Source organism: Psittacula echo (assembly GCF_963264785.1).
Source record: "Psittacula echo genome assembly, chromosome: 6".
Taxonomy (NCBI): domain Eukaryota; kingdom Metazoa; phylum Chordata; class Aves; order Psittaciformes; family Psittacidae; genus Psittacula; species Psittacula echo.
The window spans coordinates 15949473-15966380 of NC_137743.1; the positions used below are offsets into that span (position 1 = coordinate 15949473).

Below are 16908 nucleotides of genomic sequence, written 5' to 3' on the forward strand. Positions count from 1 at the left end.
GTGTGAATGATCTTCATTCACCATCAGGGAGAAATTAGAGGAGCCGAGACATCCATAATGCAGTTTTATTTCCTTGTTTTCTCTTTGTGGGTGGAAGCACCCACCTTGCCCCAGCCAGGGCCCCTGTGGCCCTGCACACTTGCCTCACACAGTGTCCAGGTGGCCATCAAGACAAAACGGGAAACCCTTTAGCATCAAGTGCAACTGTAGATCAGCGTGCTGAGGGGAACCCGCCATGTCTTTGATTGACTTCCTCTGGGGAGCCCGAAAGGAACTGCAAGGTGCTCCAAGGGGGCAATGGTCCACTGGATACTGTATGGGCATAGCTCCACGGGCCATGTCTGTCCCTCCCAGGGGCATGCCTCAGTGGACACAATCTGGGTAAGGAAAGGATAATGTTTTCCTTCTCCTCCTGCTCTTAAGCCCTAAGGGTCAGGGTGGACATTTGCAGTTGTCCCCAACATTCCAGGGGCCACCCAGCCCGTGCCAGCCTGTTGGTCCTGCCAGCCTCTCCTCACGCGTGCCTGGTACACCTCCAGCTCACAATGTGGAGATACCCCCTTTGGCAAGTGGTATCTGTATGGGAAAGAGCACTTAGTGACCATTTCCTGCCCAAGGTAACTGAGCAGTGGTACACTCAATGCCCGCTATAGCCTGCAGGAAGGAGGTGCATGGCTTAACAGCATGCTGAGTGAAGAAATAACCCCCAGCCACCTCCCAGTGTGAGCAGCAAAAGCCAAGCACAGCTCCAAGTCCCCTTCCTGTGCTCCTCTGTGGGTAACTGCTATTTGTGGCTGGCATCTGCAGGAGGCAGGACCCACATCACCACTCACCCTGCCCCATGGCAGAGCCCCCAGAGATGTAGCTCTGCCCCCTGCCAGAGGCAGCTGCCAGTGGGGAGCAGGCTTGACTTGCAGCCAGCCTCCTGGGCAGGATGGTGTCTCCTCTCCAAGGGTTCCTATTGCGTTACGTTGTTAATTAGCTGATTAACAAGTTGCTGCAGAAGAATCTGTGCTCTGGCCACCAGCTCAAGCGAACCCCATCCTCTGTGCTAACGAAACTCTTCTGTTGCAGACAGGCATGCAACAACATGCAAATGAAGAACAATACACTGCGTAATCTGCACCTTTTAAATGAATCAGCTACAGCATTCCAGGCCCTGTCTCCAAGCAAAAAAGAGAAAGCAGGAAGACAGATAGCTCTGGTGGGCCTGGAGCCACATGTTACAGGTGTTGGGGGCTCAAAGGTGACTGCTGCCTGTCTCCCTCTGTCTGCTCTCAGCAGAGGGAGGGCATCATGCCAAGGCTGCAGGCAGCAGAGGAAGATGGATGTAGCTCCTGCTGACTGAACATGGTGCTACTGGAGATGCCTGTCCCATAAGCCAGGCTGCGGGCAGGACTAGAGCAGCAGCACCTCAACATGGCCACAGGGTTAAGGGTCCAAGTGAGAGCCTCAGGTAGGGAGGCAGGAAAGGGATAGTGCTCCTGCCAAGGCAGGACCAATACAAGTACAAGAGCACCTCCTCCACCCCAAAGCATTTAAAAACAGATGGAAAAAACCAGAAAGCTCATAAGAGAGCCACAAAACTGGATCTACAGCTTTCAGGAAGAAGCCTGCAGTAAGAGGCTGAACAAGCACAATCCCTTTAGCTTATTAGGAGACTGAGAAGCGTTGCAATTCCAGCATGTAAGCTACCGCAGTAGCAAATAACAAAAGACTTAAGGCTTTTTAACACAGAAGGGAAAGCCAGCTACATTCACAAATACATGTTCTTTGCAGCATGAGCAATGGGACCTGTATCCACTACCTTTCCTGCTCCATTCTCTCCAGCATACTTTGGCCAAACACCACCTTTTGGGCTCACTGCAGTAGTATTTGGGCAAAACTAGATGCTCAGGCCAACCTGGACCTAAAAAGGTTCAGGATTATTTGCGCTGCTCAGGTCTACCTGGCAGGAGGTGGTCAGAACAGACAAAAGTCTTCTCCTAGCTCTCACAGGTAAGGTAAAGGGCATGACACAGAGGTTTACAGTAGCAGTTTTCCAGCCAATTTGAAGAACATTACAGTGAGCTGTTCCTGCCCCACAACCAGGCATAGCTGATATGAGAAAAGCTGAGACAAGGCAGAAACCAGTGAGAGCCAAATAGCAGGCACTCCCCCCATGGCACAGATCCCCCGGCCCATGGTGCAGGGCAGAAAATCCTGCCAAGAGGGAGTTTGTATAAGAAAGCTGGTTGTAAGCAAAGGACTTCAGCATCTCTGGCTTTTTTCTTTGGACAACTCCACAACTCAACCCAACTGCATGTGTGCCAGGGATGCATGGGACACAGGCACTGCCTCACTGTGCCACAGCATTGTTCCTGGCAGCTCTCAGGCAAGCCCCACTCAGGGGAGAGGGCTCCAGTCGTGCTGCACTGGGGCAGCAGCAGAGCACAGATGTGCAAAGTAAGCACAGCTTTCAAGAGGAGAGTAGGAATCCAGGCTGGGTAGGAACAGTGCATATTTATCAATATAGAGTCTGTTACATGTCATTTGCCCTCACACAAGCACACACACACACACCTTCCTCCAGGCACAGGAGGGCAGTGCCTGGGCCATGAGTCCGTAATACAACGGGCTGGCTTCTCAGGGAGTCTCAGAAGCAGGCCACCTTCTGCAGAGGAGTCCCCACCACTCCACTCAGGAAGCCCCCATCCTCCAGCACCCAGAGGCCACAGGGCATTGTCCATCCTAGGGTAGTGCAGGCTGAGCACCGGAGGCTCCTCAGGAGCGCTGGGCCCTCAGACGGCTCCTGCGGCCAGCTTTGGCCCCGCGCTGTGCTCCCTTCATCAGGCCCTTGAACTGGCCCTGCATCTTCGCACGCTTCCTGGAGGGAGGAAGAGGCGGGAGGCTGGGTTAGTGCAGGCACTGGGCACACCTAATGCACAGGGATGCTCCAAGCCCCACAAGGAGCAGTGCGGAGGCTGGCAGGGAGATCCCAGACCCACAGAAACACCCCCCATAACAACAGAAAGCAGGATCAAACCCAGGTTTTGACCTCATTCCTGCTAGCCTCACCTTCGATTGAGTTTAGATCTGTTCAGGGGGATGTAGGCATAGGGGTCGAGCTGCCCCTTCTTCTTCACGTCACCTTTACCTTTCTGTGGGAGACAGTGATATGGGAGAAGATGCAGCATGAGGCGAGATGCATGTGATCCATTCTGGTGCAACCCTGCCACCCAGCCGTCCCAAAGCCTATGCTGTAGTGGGGTGCCAGATGAGCACATGGCTCTGGAAGCCAGTTTCCCACACACGTGATGCTACAGACCCCTGCTTTGAGCAGTGAACAGAAACTGGCCACGGCAAGGGCAGGACAGGGACTCCAAGAGGGGCTGGAAACATTCACAGGCACTGAGTGTTTGGCAACTCCTCTTGCAGCAGAGATTCCCTCCAGCCTTGGTGCTACTGGACCAGGTCCCCAGCAAATAAACAGTGCTTCCTGCCCCAGCAAATCTTCCTTCCCTCCCCAACACTGCAGTCCCCAGCATTTCTCACCTTGGATCTGTACTCTGCACCGAAGGCTGGCTCCTTGTTCAGCTGTCGGTGGATCCCAGAGCCTCCAGCTGGAAAACAGGGAATGCATGTTGGAAGGGGGTCCCAGGCCTTCCCCTTCCCAGTCCCAGTCCCAGGCTGGAGAAGCCGTTCCTGGTTTTGCCTCCAGCTCTTGCATGTGAGGACAGAAGAGAAGGGCAGCCACTTCCCACAGCAAAGATCTCTGCTCCAGCTGTCCTGGAGCAGCCCAGCATGATGGGGATGAGGCTCTTGCCCCTGGGAGCCCCAGACAAGGCACAGGCTTTGTACTTACCTTTGTACTGAGGGTAGGACCCGGTCTCGGGTTCCTCATCATCTGGCTCCTCTCTGAACCGACGCTTCTGGCTTTTCTTCTGCAGAAGAAGGCAGGAGGACCCTGCAGCTTATTTGCCCTCACAGTTCTGCCCTCCCATGGACCCCGGACCTCCCATGGGGCCCAGAGACCTTCCAGGCTGCCTGTGCATGTCCTTGTCCCCAGCCAGCTTCCCACACCCCTCCAGGCAGCTGATGCTTGTCCAGTGTCCTCACTGGCCTCGGACAGAGCTGCAGCTGCCATGGCACATGCAAGGGTTTGTCACAGCCAAGTTCCCCAACATCTCCTCAGGACCTCGAGCCCCGTACTCACACTGCGCAGACCCACATCTTGCAGCACATCTGCCATCTCCTCGTCTGTTCCTACAGTACAGTACAAGAGGGTCAATGCAGGATGTGAGTGCAGGACAGCCCCAGTGCTGTGCCAGTCCCTGGAGCGGGCTGCAGGAGCAGGGTGCTCCTGCCAAACCAGCATTTGGTGGCCATGCCCCTTCCTGCACCCTGCTGGTGATGGGAGGTGCCTCCCTTGGTGACAGTGGCCCGGAGGAGAGCCGCTGGGTGTGACACAGGGCTGTACCAACTCCTGCCACCTCCACACACATAGAGATGGCAGGAAGAAAACCACCTGAAGTACCAGCACAAGCCTAGCATGCCCCCCGCCAGCCCAGGCAGTACCTTTGGCTTCATCGTCCATCTCCTCCTCCTCATCATGGATGATCAGGCGCCCATCCTCAGACACCCGGAAGTCGTGGCTCACTCCTCTGGCCCGCTTGGGGCCTGGTTTGGTGGCTGCTCACAGAGAGATGGGTCAGGGCCTGGGGAAGGACCCACTGCCACGGGCAATCATACCCCCACTGCCTCTGTGCACCACAGCAGTCCCCACCATCCACCCCACCCCAGCCACATCCTAAGCTCTGATCCTCACCCAGCACCCTCTGGGACACATTGGGATCCAGGAAGTTAAGGGGCTCATCCTCTTCCCCTTCCTTCAGCCAGGCCTGGCCCTTCTGCCGTGCTTGCTTCCTTCCCTCTTTGCCCCGCTTCTGTTCCTCCAGCTCCTCCTCTTCATCCTCTGAGTCAGCCAGGATCTCCTCCATGCTGGTCAAAAGACAGGAAGGGCGATGGAAACAGAGCAAGCCCAGGGTTGCAGACCCCAGCCTGCTCCACAACGCACAGCAGCCCTGGAGACGTCTCCAGCATCCCTAGAGGCACCAGCTGAGCAGATTCAGCACAAAGCCCTCTGTGGGGGCTGCTCTTTCTTCACCCCATGCTCATATTCACCTCTCTCCTCTGGGCTGTGCTGGTGGTGCCTCCTCTTCATCCGCACTTGCAGCCACCTGCCTCAGTGCACGCTGCTTGCGGTTCCGGGCTTCTGCCTTGCGGAGGTTCACTAGAACCTTATGGAACTCAGCGGGCAGCACCCCCTTCACCAGCTCGAAGCTGAGGAGAGCACAGAGAGCAGTCAGTGCCCACCTTCTCCCGCACCGCTTCCCAGGTTGCTGCCCTGCTGTCCCAGGAACTCCCGGCTCACCCAAATTTGCGGATGAACTTGGTGAGGAGGTTTCGTAGCTTCATTCGGAAGTGGCGTCTCATGTCATCGGAAAGGTTCCCCACGGCCTCCAGCTGCCGACACAGAAACCCTCATGACCAAAGCACCCCTGCCCTGGGCACCCAGCCTCCCACCCTTCCCCTGCATGGCCACCTTGCATACCCTGCTGCCTCCTCCCCGTGCCAAACCCAGGCAGGGTCATAAGGAGGTCTCCCTGCAGGCTGGTTCATAGAGGTTCTCTGGCAGGTCCATACCAGCATTAGGAGAGGAACCTTCCCTTTGCTGTCTCAGCCCCAGAGATGAAGGTGCAGCTGGAGATGCCCCTGGCTGCCCAAGGCAGATGCAGTTCTGCCCCACCACCCTCCTTGGGGTGCCCCGCACGGGATCTCACCATTCCCTGGACATGCTTGGCCAGCAGCTTGGTGTCCATCAGCAGCAGTGTGACTTTGAGGAAGCCCAGGGCTGCCTTCACCACGTCCCGCGTGCGGGAGGCCAGCAGCAGGCAGATGTTCTGCAGGAGCTGCTCCACCACGCTCAGCTCCAGGTGATCTGCAACCACAGCAGCGATGAGCCACAGCCAGCCTCATCCCAGCACCTCCAGCCCTTTGCTGGAGTGCTCTGCCTCACCCCTGTGCTGTACCCCAGCCCTCCGGCTCCTGCTCACCTTTGAACTCAAAGAACAGGCGGGTAAGCGCCAGCACCGTGCAACTGATCATGGTGACTGAGCCTGTGAGCCCCGCGTACACCAGGAGCAGGAACCGCTTCATGCCCTCTGCAAGAGGAGAATCACTCAGGCCCTTGTTCATCCCATAACCAGCAGCTTCCCTGGCCTGTTTCAGCAGGGTGCTGGGCTGAAATTCAGTGGGTCTGATCCCCCCCAGCCATAAGGCTGAGCAAGCAGAGCAGGAGCTCACCTTGGGGGGTGGGCCCGAAGCGGATGAAGGCATGCCCCATCTCCACAAGCAGCACAAAGGCGTTCTTACGTGCCCCCACTGACACCTCCTTGGTGCACAGGATGACCTGGCGGCACACAGGCACATCTCATCACTGCTGCCATTCCTGTGGCTACAACCAACAGGTAGAACCCAGGGACCACACTCACCTCTGGGACCAGGGCTGTGATGAAGGGCTCATGCTCTGCAGAGAGCTGCTTCACTATGTGCAACAGGCACTTCAGCCGGGGCTGGGGAAAGAAACAGCCCAGCACTGGTACCCGCAGGGACACACACCCGGAAGCCCCATCCCCTCCCCTTGCAGCTGAGCTCCACCAGTGCAGCCCCTGCTCTCACCCTCTTGGCCGGGGACGCCGCGCTCTTGAGTGAGTCCAGCAGCGCTGCCTGCAGCTCCTGCAGGTGGGAGCTGACAAAGGCCTGGCAGGGAACATGGGGAGCAGCACACACCTCCTCCAGCACACGGTACGCCTTCTTCTGCATGCTGCGCTCCTTGCTCTGCAGGGACAGCCAACATGTTACGGAAGCCTCTCACCATGGTGTCTGGGTACCCACAGCACCCCAGGCCACCCAACAGAGACCTGTCCCTTATAGCACCTGCTCAGCCCTGCAGAGTGTGGGTCCAAGCTGGCAGCAAGCTGAAAGTGCCCCACTGCACCCCCTGGGGCTGTCAGGACTGGGGCTGACTTACCTGGAGGGAAGGCTGGATGGTGCGGTACAGGGAGTCCAGGGACTGCTCATCAGCATAGGGTGCCATTGCTACCACTAAGTCCAGGATGGAGAGTCTGCAATAGAGAAGGACACACAGGTGGGTAACTGCAGCATCACTGACACTGCCTGACCAAGGTGGGACCCCGGCTGCAAGTCTCATTGGCTGCACAAGAGTGGCCGATCCCACACAGGACAGCACAAGTGCCCTAGTGCTGCTCACCAGGCAGCTTTACCGTTAGCACCGGCACGCAAGTGTTACCTGGCAAACTCGGAGCTCTCAGGACTGGTCAGCTTCAGGCTGGCTTTCTGCAGGAACCCACACACCATCTGCAGGGCAGGCACACAGAGCACGATCAGAATTAGCCAAAGGGAGTGCTTTTACAAGAGTCTGCAATCCAAATGCTTTGCCACAGGACTTTCTGGAGACCAGAAGCACCAGCAGGTCCAAAAAAAAGAGTTGAATGAATTCACAAAGGGCTCAGGCACGACGTACCAGATATGGCTGCAAGATTGGGAAATCATAGAATCAGTGGTTTGGGTTGGGAAGGATCTTAAGATCATCTAGTTCCAATCCCCTGCCATGGGCAGGGACACTTCGTGCTAGAGCAGGTTGCATCCAACCTGTCTAAACACTGGCAGGGATAGGCCATTCACACCTTCCTTAAGCAGCCTGCTCCACTGCCTCACCACTCTCACAGTAAAGAACTTCTGGGTGGGAAGGGCTCCCTCCTCATGAGGGAGGAACGGGCTGCTCTCTGCTCAGCTTCTTTTTGTCCTCTCCAGTCAGGTACCCACCATAGCCCCACCAGACTGTGTCTGGGTGAGAGCTGCTGGCCCCAGCCAGCACAGCGTGCCCTGCTGCCCCCTCACCTGGGGGTCAGTGACGGTCAGGTAAGCACGGACAGTGTCCAGCACGGAGCGGCGCTGAGCATTGCTGCCCCCATCCTCCTCGGGCTGGCTGTACACATTGAACAGGATGGGCAGGAAATTTTTGGCAAAGCGACCCACTTCTGCCTGCTCCGCATCTAGAGAGAGAATGACGGGAGGGGATGGATCAGCATCTCCCCTCTCCAGGTCACCACAGGGGACAAGGACCCACCACAAGGGTCTGTCTCCCCTGACCTGTCCCGCAGCCTTTGTGGATGAGAGTGCGCAAGGCCTGGCACACAGTGGGGCGGAGGTCTGGGCGCTCGCTGATGGCCATGCCCAGGGTGCGGGCCAGACCCTTGAAGGCCTCCAGCACATCCACGGGGTGGGTGCAGAAGCCGGGCAGCAGGGTCCAGACCTGGAAGGCAAGGGAAAAGGTGGGAGGGTGGCACCCTTTGCCCAAGTCACCCACCCCCAGCTTGGCACCATGGGTGCACCACAGCAGGGCTCCTGGGTGCTTCTTGTTACCTGCCACTGCAGTGTGTCGTAGATCTTAGCCTCCATGCTCTTCCCAGCCTGGGTAAACTCCAGGGCTGCAGAAGAGAAGAGGGAGATGGGTAGAGCAGCAGAGGTGGCAAAGCCCCACTCCATCTCAGGGTATGGAAGGGAGGTCCCATAGAGAACCCTGGGCATGCAGGACTGCACCCACTGGGACCCCCACTATGCCACCTGTCTCACCTCTGCTTTTCAGTGCAGCTGCCAAGGGCAAGAAGTAGCTGGTGAAGAAGCAGAGCCGTGCACCCTGCACGTAGTCCCGCAGCACTGGCAGGAGCCAGCTGCGGGGGAAATCCAGCGTCAGCCTGGGGAGGGAAGGACAGGTCAGCAGAGTCCAGGGCACCGCTGACATGAGTCCCTGAGAACAGGGCACCTCTACCCAGCCCCAAAGCTGGGCACAGGTAGGCTCGGCACAGCCAAACACCTCCAGCGCCACATGAGGACTGAATAGGAATGTAACAACAGACTGCAAAATCACTGCCTCATGACTACATTACTGCAAAAATCGCTGTACTCACTCCTTGCCATCAATGCCCAGGGGCACAGCTTCCAGCACCACCTCAGGGCCCATGGTGCTTATGGCAGCCCCCACCGCCTGGTCCACTTCAGTAGTGTAAGGGAAGTGTGGGGAGAGACGCAAGTCACACAGAGACTGAAGACACTGTGGGGACAGGGCAGGACGGTCACAGATGAGCCACAGAGACAGCTCTGGCACATGTTTCTCATTATGCCTGCCCAGGGATGCCAGCTGCCCTGCCTGTCCCTGTGCTGAGTCCCAGAGCTGCACAGTGGGCACTGGGATGGCCCTGCTCCACAGCTGAAGAAGACAACACAGCCACCCACCCTGCCTCCATGGGTGAGTCTGTGACCTCCCAGCCTGGCTCACCTTCTTCATGATGGGGTGGCACTGCTTCCCACATGTCTCAAAGAAGACCTCCAGCACCCGCAGCACCTTACCCCATGCCGCATGGAAGCGATACGTCAGGCCTTCCTCCACTGATCTGAGGAGAGAGGACATGATCACACTGGCAGAGACTGACCCTGCATGACCAGCGTGCCCACCATGCTTGCCAGCCTTCATTAGGGACCAGGCAGGGTGACTCAGAGCTCAGAAAAGCTCATGTGGACAGCCTCTCCCATGCCACCACTCCTCACCTGAACATCTTGCACAGGTAGGCAGCAGGGGCTGGAGCAGATACAGAGACAGTGCCCAGGTCCTCTATGTGTGGAGCAACACACTCACTCAGGAGGGTCTGCAAAGGCAAACAGGGAAAATGGGGCAGCAGTGGACCACAGATCCCCCAGCCTGGCAGGCACAGAGGAGCACGGCACTCCCCAGAAAGCCCCAAACTGCTGAGCAGAGCCCCCATAAGGCCCAGAGCAGCCAGAGAGGAACCAGTGTGTGGTACCTCCAGGGTCCGCGCTGCTGCCACCACCACCTGGGAGTGTGGGGAGAGGAAGCAGTTCATGGCGGCAGAGAAGAGCCGGGGCAGGTGAGCCCAGCACAGGTCCTTCTGCAGCCTGGAGAGGAGAAACCGGGCAGGTGAGACACCAAACAGCTGCCTCTCCCCTGTCTCGCCATGCCCCTGCACCCACCTGCCCAGGTTGACGTGTGCCCGCTCCATGGTGGACAGCCAGGTCAGCAGCGGCTGCAGGTCACTCGTGCTGGGCACGTAGTCATACAGGGCCTGGGGAAGCAGAGGGAGGGCGGGTGGGTGCCACAGCACTGCCATGGCCATCCCTCCCCACACTGCCAGCCCTCACTCACAGTGATGATCTGGGCATTGAGCTCAGCTGGCAGGCAGGCCACGCTGGCCTGGGCACTGAAGAGGCTGTACAAGGCTTGCATGGCACACGCTGTCACCAGCTGCGAAGGACACGGTGTCAGGAAGTGAGGAGCTCTGCTTTGCACCTTCGACCCCAAAGCAGGCTCTGTTCCGGGATGCCCAACACTGCTGTGACTGCGCTCCCTCATAGAGTTAAGGTTGGAAAAGACCTTAATATCATTTAGTTCAAACCCTGTCAGCCTCTCTCTTCCACAGCAGGCAAACCAGCAAGCACCACTCACTCCAGGTTCCTTCATGTCTTGCATCCTGCATTTCCAGGCTCCCAGCCAGCACCCAAACAGGTTTGAGCCCTTCCAGGGTGCAGCTGAGAGGTAAACGGGTGTTCCCTTGCCATCCCTATCATGAGGACACTCACCACGTGGCTGAGGGTCATGACTCGGAGCAAGGTCTCACAGCAGGTCTTCACCACAGCTGCAGGGAAGCAGGGTAGCAGGTCCCGCAGCAGGGCGAGGACATGCAGTGTGGTGGTCGCCTCCTTGGTGCCTGCGGGAGCAGAGCAATGTCTGAGCCTGTGGCACCACCCCATGGCAAAGCCCTGCCTGTGACCCAGAATGCTGTGGTGAACACTCCCCAACTTCTGGGAAGAGCAGAGCAACACACACATGGCTGGGGACCCTTCAAATTACATTAGGTGTCCCAGAGGCATCTCATACCCTCCCCAGTAATCCCAGGGTGCTGCACTCATTTCTCTTCTCTTCAAGTCCTTATTTTCCCAGAGCCACAGCCCTCCCCCTTCAGCTGCAGACCCCTTGCCCCAGCACCCCACACCTCCAGCTTTTTCAATCTCCTGCACACAGAACTTGGCGGTGGAGGGTGCCGCAGGGTGATGCTCAGGAGCTGCGTCCCCAAACATAAACTCACTGCCTCTCAGAACAGAGCACACGCCGTACTGCGCTGCTTTCCGCACCTGGGGAAGGAGAGCCCATGTGGGTAGAAGCCATGGACCCCAGGGGCACAGCCAGCCCCAGAAATGAGTCCCAAAGGCAGTGTCGTCCTTTGCCAGAGGCACTGAGCACTCACCTTGGGCTTGGTGTGAACACAGAAGCTCAGCAAGCCGTGATAGACCTGGAGGGTGACAGGGTAGCTCCAGGCTGCCAAGTCCTGCTTTCGCAGCAGTGTGGCCAGGCAAGAGAGGACCTGCGACAAGGAAGTAGTAGAAGCATTAGCAACATCCCAAAGAGACCTTTCTTGTCACTGCAACAGCTTCAAGCCGAGCACCAGCACCACTCTACAGCACAGCCTCGATCCCAGCTCTGGGAAGAGCTGGCACAGCTGGCTGCTGCTTGGCTACTCACCCATCGCAGGGCAGAGGTGGAGCTGCTGCAGGCCTGTGAGGACATGATACCCATGAAGGTTTTTGAGGCATCTGAGAACTTTTTTATAAGCACAGGGCTTGGGACCCTGCCGGGATAAGGGAGCACATCAGTGGGGTGGAGTGGGGCAGCTGGTGGCAGTCACAGAGAATTGCATCCCCAGCCAGCCCTTGTTGGGTCCCTTCCCCAGCCTGGGGAGGAGGGACTGTGCAAGGCCCTCTGCCATGCTAGGGCCAAGCAGCTCTCGCCACTCCTCTGTCAGCCACTCACCGCTTCAGGACAAGGTTAAGCAGGTAGGCAACAGCAGCCATTGACTCAGGGGACTCCACCACCTCCAGCGTGGTCATCTGGGAACAGAGGATGGGTGAGGGGGGGAATAGCACTTCACACCAGGCCAGCCTTTCTCCAGCCCTTGTGGATTGGGGCATAAAACCCAGGAGCAGCCCAAAAGCATCTCTGTTGGAGGACACTCGGGACCTCAATTATGACCACAGCATCTTCCTCCACTAACCCTACTGACAGCCCACCCATGCTGCCAACAGCAGCTCTGCTCACATCTCCTCACAGCCACCACTCACCAGTGCAGCAAAGTACTCCGTCTCGGTCTCCTTGCCCCCCCGCGAGCGGATCACCTCTGTCACTGCTGCCAGCACAGCACAGATCTACAAGCAGCAAGGAGAGCAGGTCAGTGCCCTCAGCCTCACACCTGGGAGGCCATCTCCACCAGACCCCCCAGCCCCAGCCCTGCTCCTGCCCATACCTCTTTGTGAGCAGCAGAGTTGGATTCCCAGAAGCGCTGCACCTTGCTGAAGGTGGCGTTGGTGCAGTCGCTCAGCCCACTCAGGAAGGTGCCAGAGGACTTCTCTGTCGCGGCTTCTGCAGCACCATCCTCCTCCATATGGAGCTGGGCGCTGTCACTTGTCCTGTCCAAACGCAGGGACCCCGACTGCAGCTCATTGTGCAGCTTCACCGCATCCACTGTCAGGTTACTTTTCTCTGTCAGGGTGAAGAGATGCATTCAGAACCACAAAGCTGTGTTGTTCCATCATTCACCTCAAAACCCCCACCAGCCAGACCCGCTTGGCTAGAGCTCATCTCCAGTGTGTGGGACACGGATGCTGCCTCCCCCTGATGGCAGAAAGCACAACAACTAGAGAGAGCTTCTCATATAAACAAATCAGGGCACAGTCCAGCCACCTTCTCTGATGGAGGAGAGCATCATGCCCTCACAAACATGCCCTGCCGTGCCAAGGCTTTAACATTGAGGTGCTTCTTGTACCCATTCATCATCTACCACCTGGAGCCCTGGCAACCAAATAGCCATAGCATATACTTCACATCCCTCTGGGTCCCACACACCAGCTTGCAACCAGCTGCAAGAGGCCAGTGTATGCCACAAGACACACTTCTGTATCAGCAGATACATGTGATTTTGGAAGCCGAATCGCTCCTGCCATGAGGGGGGTCACACTGCCAGGACAGCACGTATCCCAGCTGTGGGCAGGACCCTCACCGGACTCTGTCAAGACGACAGGCACTGCTGCATGCCGTGACCGGTTCACTCCAAGGCCCGGTGTCGCGGTGAAGGAAACAATGACATGCTCGTTACGCCGTGGGCTCGGTTCTCCTCCCCGGTCTGCTATCTCCGCCTCCTGGGGCTGTAGCTCGGGGATCAGCCCTGGTCCCTCCTACCCCCACCCCAGATATCGGGAACCAGGGACTCAAAGGCTCGGCCCGCACTCCCCAGGCGCCCCTGCACCCCCGCCGGGAAGTGCCGGGCACAGGCCCCGGCGGCCCCCGCTCCCCGCCCGGCCGGCCCCTGCGCTCACCCGCGGGCCGGCTGCAGAAGCGGCTGCGGGCGGCCAAGCGGTGCTGGTGCGTTTCGGGGTTGCTGTCGCTGCTGTGGCCCTTCCGCCACCGCTTGAGCTTGGCGGCTGCACCCGATCGGAGCCGCCCGCCCCTCGCCATGCTGCACCCAGTTCCACGTGCGGCCGCGCCACGCACACCTCCCCTTCCGTTTCCGGCGCCCGCCGCCATGTTAAGTGAGGGCACGGCTGCACTCAACGCTGGGCACCTCCCACTGGGGGGGGCGGGGGCCGTGAAAGCGAGGCTCAGCCGGGCGGGTTAGGGCTCACATATGAGACCCAGGGGCGGCTGTCAGCAAGGGCGCCCGGCGGATCCCTCCCGCAGGGGTGAAGGCACCATCGGTACCGCCCTGGTGTGGCACCGTTTCGCACCGAGTACCGCAGCCTGCCGCAGCTGCCGCGCCGGACTCCCGGCTACGCACTATGGCGCGGTGACGTCACGCCCTGAAGGTCGCACCGCCCTTCGCGGCCGCGCCATGCGCTACGTGCGCCTCCGCCTGACCGCCGGCTTCGCGCATGCGCCGCTCGGGGAAGGGGCGGGGCGGGGCTGGCTTCGTGTGTCGCGCGCTGCAGCGGCGTGAGGAGGGAGCAAGCGAGAGTGCGCGCACGCCGGCCAGCCCGCCCCTCTCTCCCGCCTCGCCGCTGCTCCGCCATGGCCGCCTATCGCCTCGTCCTCGTCCGCCACGGGGAGAGCGCATGGAACCTGGAGAACCGCTTTAGCGGCTGGTACGATGCCGATCTCAGCCCCGCCGGGCAGCAAGAGGCGCGGCGCGGCGGCGAGGCCCTCCGAGGTACCGATGACCGGGGGAAGAGGGGTGTGTGTGGGGGGGGTGATGTGTGTTAAGGGCCGGGGGTGGGGGGTGTGGCCGCCTCGGCCCTCGTGAGGAGGGTTTGGGGCCCTCCGGTGCCGGGGGATGTTCTCTGGCGCTGGAGTGGGACTTTAGTACCGAGGGGGGAGTGTCAGGTAACGGGGTGGGGGGGCCGGTTCTCCGTTACCGGTCACGTCCCTGCCACCGCTGCCCGGTAGCCGTGCGGTGCGGCTGCCACGCTCGGCACCTCGCTGGTTGCGTAAGGCCCGGCTCTCATCTCCCCGGTGTCGCCCTCCTCCCTCGCTCCTTCCTGTTCCAGATGCCGGCTATGAGTTCGACATCTGCTTCACCTCGGTGCAGAAACGGGCCATCCGCACTCTCTGGACCGTCCTGGATGCCATTGATCAGATGTGGTTACCCGTTATCCGAACCTGGCGCCTGAATGAGAGGCACTACGGGGCTCTCACGGGATTGAACAAGGCTGAGACGGCGGCAAAGCACGGTGAGGCACAGGTGAAGATCTGGAGGCGCTCATACGACATCCCTCCACCTCCCATGCAGTCCGATCACCCCTTCTACAGCACCATCTCCAAGGTAAGACCCACTGCTCTTAGTCTGCCTTGCTGGAGGCTCCTAAAAGCCACATTAGGTCCCTGCAGGGTGATGTGGCTTCCTCCAGAAGATCTCTTCTGTCTTTGTTGCAGCAGCCAGGTGGTTGTGCATGATGCTCATTGGCTTTGGGCTGTTGGTCCCGCTACCTCCCAGAGGAGTTGAACCCCTGGGCATTGCACAGACAGATTCAAACCAGGGGGGATGATATCTCTGTTAATGATTAGTCCCATGACCTGTGTATGGAGGTTTATGCTGGTGTCTTTGCCCAGAGCAAGCGACGTGTGGCTTTGCCTGGGAGGGGCTCAGCCCTGGTTGCAGCCTCAGGCCTCAAACATGCTTCTTTGCTTCCAAGCCTGCCTAGCGGGTGCTCGGGTGGAGAATTTGGGGGAGGGACAAAGGCCTTGTCACTGCTTTCCCACACTGCTTGGGCGCATTGGGCTGCTGCATGATCGTGGCTGCTCCCCCCAGGACCGTCGCTATGCTGACCTGACAGAGGACCAGCTGCCAACATGTGAGAGCTTGAAGGACACCATCGCCCGGGCTCTGCCTTTCTGGAATGAGGAAATCGTCCCACAGATCAAAGAGGGCAAGCGAGTCCTTATTGCTGCCCATGGCAACAGCCTGCGTGGGATTGTCAAGCACCTGGAAGGTACGTCAGCCCTGCAGGGGTATCACAAAGGTCTCCCCTGGTGTGGGCAGGGCCACAAGTAAGAGCATGTCTGTGTTTGCAGGTATGTCAGAAGAGGCCATCATGGAGCTGAACCTCCCCACTGGTATCCCCATTGTCTATGAGCTGGACAAGAACCTGAAACCTGTCAAGCCCATGCAGTTCCTGGGGGATGAGGAGACAGTGCGCAAGGCCATGGAGGCCGTCGCTGCTCAGGGCAAGGTCAAGAAGTGAAAACAGGCAGCAGGCTAGCAAGTAGTAGAGGCCCCTGCCCCCTCTTCCCCTCTGTGCACACCCCCCACAGCTGTAGGAACTTGGAGCTGCAGAACTCGAGCAGCTCCCCAGGATTAGCCCTATTCCCTCGGGACCAGGCTCCCCTCTGCAGACAGCTTGGGGTGAGGGGCTGTGTGAAAGGGAGTGCTGGCTCTGCCAGGCAGTGACCACACACCTCTCCTTGCCAATATCCCAGCCCTCGGGCCCTGTCTGCAGGGGGATGTGCCGAGTGATCCCTTGCTGTGCCAGGCTCCTCTGCTTTGCTTCCTGGCAGCTCTTGTCACCCGGTTACTGTTGCTTGGTTTAGTCATCCTGGGAGCAGTGGGGTGAGCACAGCACAGGCAGCAACAAAGGTGAGGACCCCATCCCCTTGTGGGTTTGTGACTGGGATGTGTGGATGCTGAAGGGATTCTGTTTTGGTGCAAGTGGTACTTGTGACCCTGAACGTAGCTCTGCCAGCCCCTGCTTTAACTTATTGCCTCTGGAGAAGGGCGAGGGAGCCTGTTGCCCGGAGGTTCGTGCCCACCGCATAACTTCCCCCAGCTGAAGCCCATCCCAGTCCTGCTAGTTAAGCAGATGTCACTGTCCCCACCTCACCTGTGTGTACGTGGCCCTGTTGCTGTGGCCTCCTCCTCTGCCCATGCCACGAGCCTGGGGCTGCAGGGGGGGCCTGTAACTGTCCAACGTTAACAGCTGTCTTGTTCCAGTTCAATAAAGGAGTAATGCGCAATAACAGGGGGTCTGAGCATTGCTGTACCTGGGTGTGTGTGGTTCCCTCCCTCCTTCCCTGCCCAGCACCATGCGTGTGCGAGGCAGCAGTTGGGAGCCAAGCTCAGCTCCGCAATCCTGCCCGAGGGTGAAGCCCAGCCCTCATGCTGTGGTTTTAGGGCACGCCCAGAGGCAACTGGCAGGAGGATATGCAGTGCCCTGGGCTGAGCACAGCTGCCTCACACCAGTTATCAGGGTAGGGCAGGGAGGAGAGCTGTGGAAGCCTGGTGAAGTGAATGT

The 16908-nt window shown here is 58.9% G+C and overlaps 2 protein-coding genes across 2 annotated transcripts; one reads left to right on the plus strand and one right to left on the minus strand.

Annotated features, from left to right (window-relative positions):
- Window positions 1-2526: 2526 nt before the first annotated feature.
- On the minus strand, window positions 2527-14079 carry RRP12 (ribosomal RNA processing 12 homolog). Its single transcript, XM_080620943.1, has 34 exons — window positions 13504-14079; window positions 12435-12670; window positions 12253-12336; window positions 11945-12021; window positions 11657-11762; window positions 11382-11498; window positions 11130-11268; window positions 10717-10844; window positions 10283-10381; window positions 10111-10202; window positions 9924-10035; window positions 9670-9767; window positions 9401-9515; window positions 9033-9175; window positions 8698-8819; window positions 8488-8552; window positions 8215-8377; window positions 7963-8117; window positions 7352-7419; window positions 7073-7166; window positions 6721-6879; window positions 6534-6614; window positions 6346-6451; window positions 6096-6203; window positions 5823-5980; window positions 5414-5505; window positions 5164-5322; window positions 4808-4980; window positions 4558-4671; window positions 4196-4245; window positions 3845-3923; window positions 3535-3602; window positions 3058-3140; window positions 2527-2866 (listed from the first exon to the last, which is right to left on the minus strand). The coding sequence occupies exons 1-34, from the start codon at window positions 13709-13711 to the stop codon at window positions 2764-2766; spliced, it is 3954 nt and encodes a 1317-aa protein (XP_080477069.1). The 5' UTR covers window positions 13712-14079; the 3' UTR covers window positions 2527-2763.
- Window positions 14072-16633, plus strand: PGAM1 (phosphoglycerate mutase 1). The gene is made up of 4 exons (XM_080620944.1): window positions 14072-14330; window positions 14668-14942; window positions 15429-15609; window positions 15692-16633. Exons 1-4 carry the CDS (start codon window positions 14192-14194, stop codon window positions 15859-15861), a joined length of 765 nt encoding a protein of 254 aa, XP_080477070.1. The 5' UTR covers window positions 14072-14191; the 3' UTR covers window positions 15862-16633.
- The last annotated feature ends 275 nt before the right edge of the window (window positions 16634-16908 follow it).

What these genes read in the sequence shown, in the direction of transcription:
- RRP12 (XM_080620943.1), bottom strand. Translation starts at nt 13,711, where the DNA reads ATGGCGGCGGGCGCCGGAAACGGAAGGGGAGGTGTGCGTGGCGCGGCC. An exon ending in TACCTGTGCAAGATGTTCAG is followed by an intron (nt 9,516 to 9,669) that starts GTGAGGAGTGGT and finishes CTCTCTCCTCAG; the next exon opens with ATCAGTGGAGGAAGGCCTGA. An exon ending in AAGTTCATCCGCAAATTTGG is followed by an intron (nt 5,323 to 5,413) that starts GTGAGCCGGGAG and finishes TGCTCTCCTCAG; the next exon opens with CTTCGAGCTGGTGAAGGGGG.
- PGAM1 (XM_080620944.1), top strand. Translation starts at nt 14,192, where the DNA reads ATGGCCGCCTATCGCCTCGTCCTCGTCCGCCACGGGGAGAGCGCATGG. An exon ending in CGGCGGCGAGGCCCTCCGAG is followed by an intron (nt 14,331 to 14,667) that starts GTACCGATGACC and finishes TTCCTGTTCCAG; the next exon opens with ATGCCGGCTATGAGTTCGAC. An exon ending in GATTGTCAAGCACCTGGAAG is followed by an intron (nt 15,610 to 15,691) that starts GTACGTCAGCCC and finishes CTGTGTTTGCAG; the next exon opens with GTATGTCAGAAGAGGCCATC.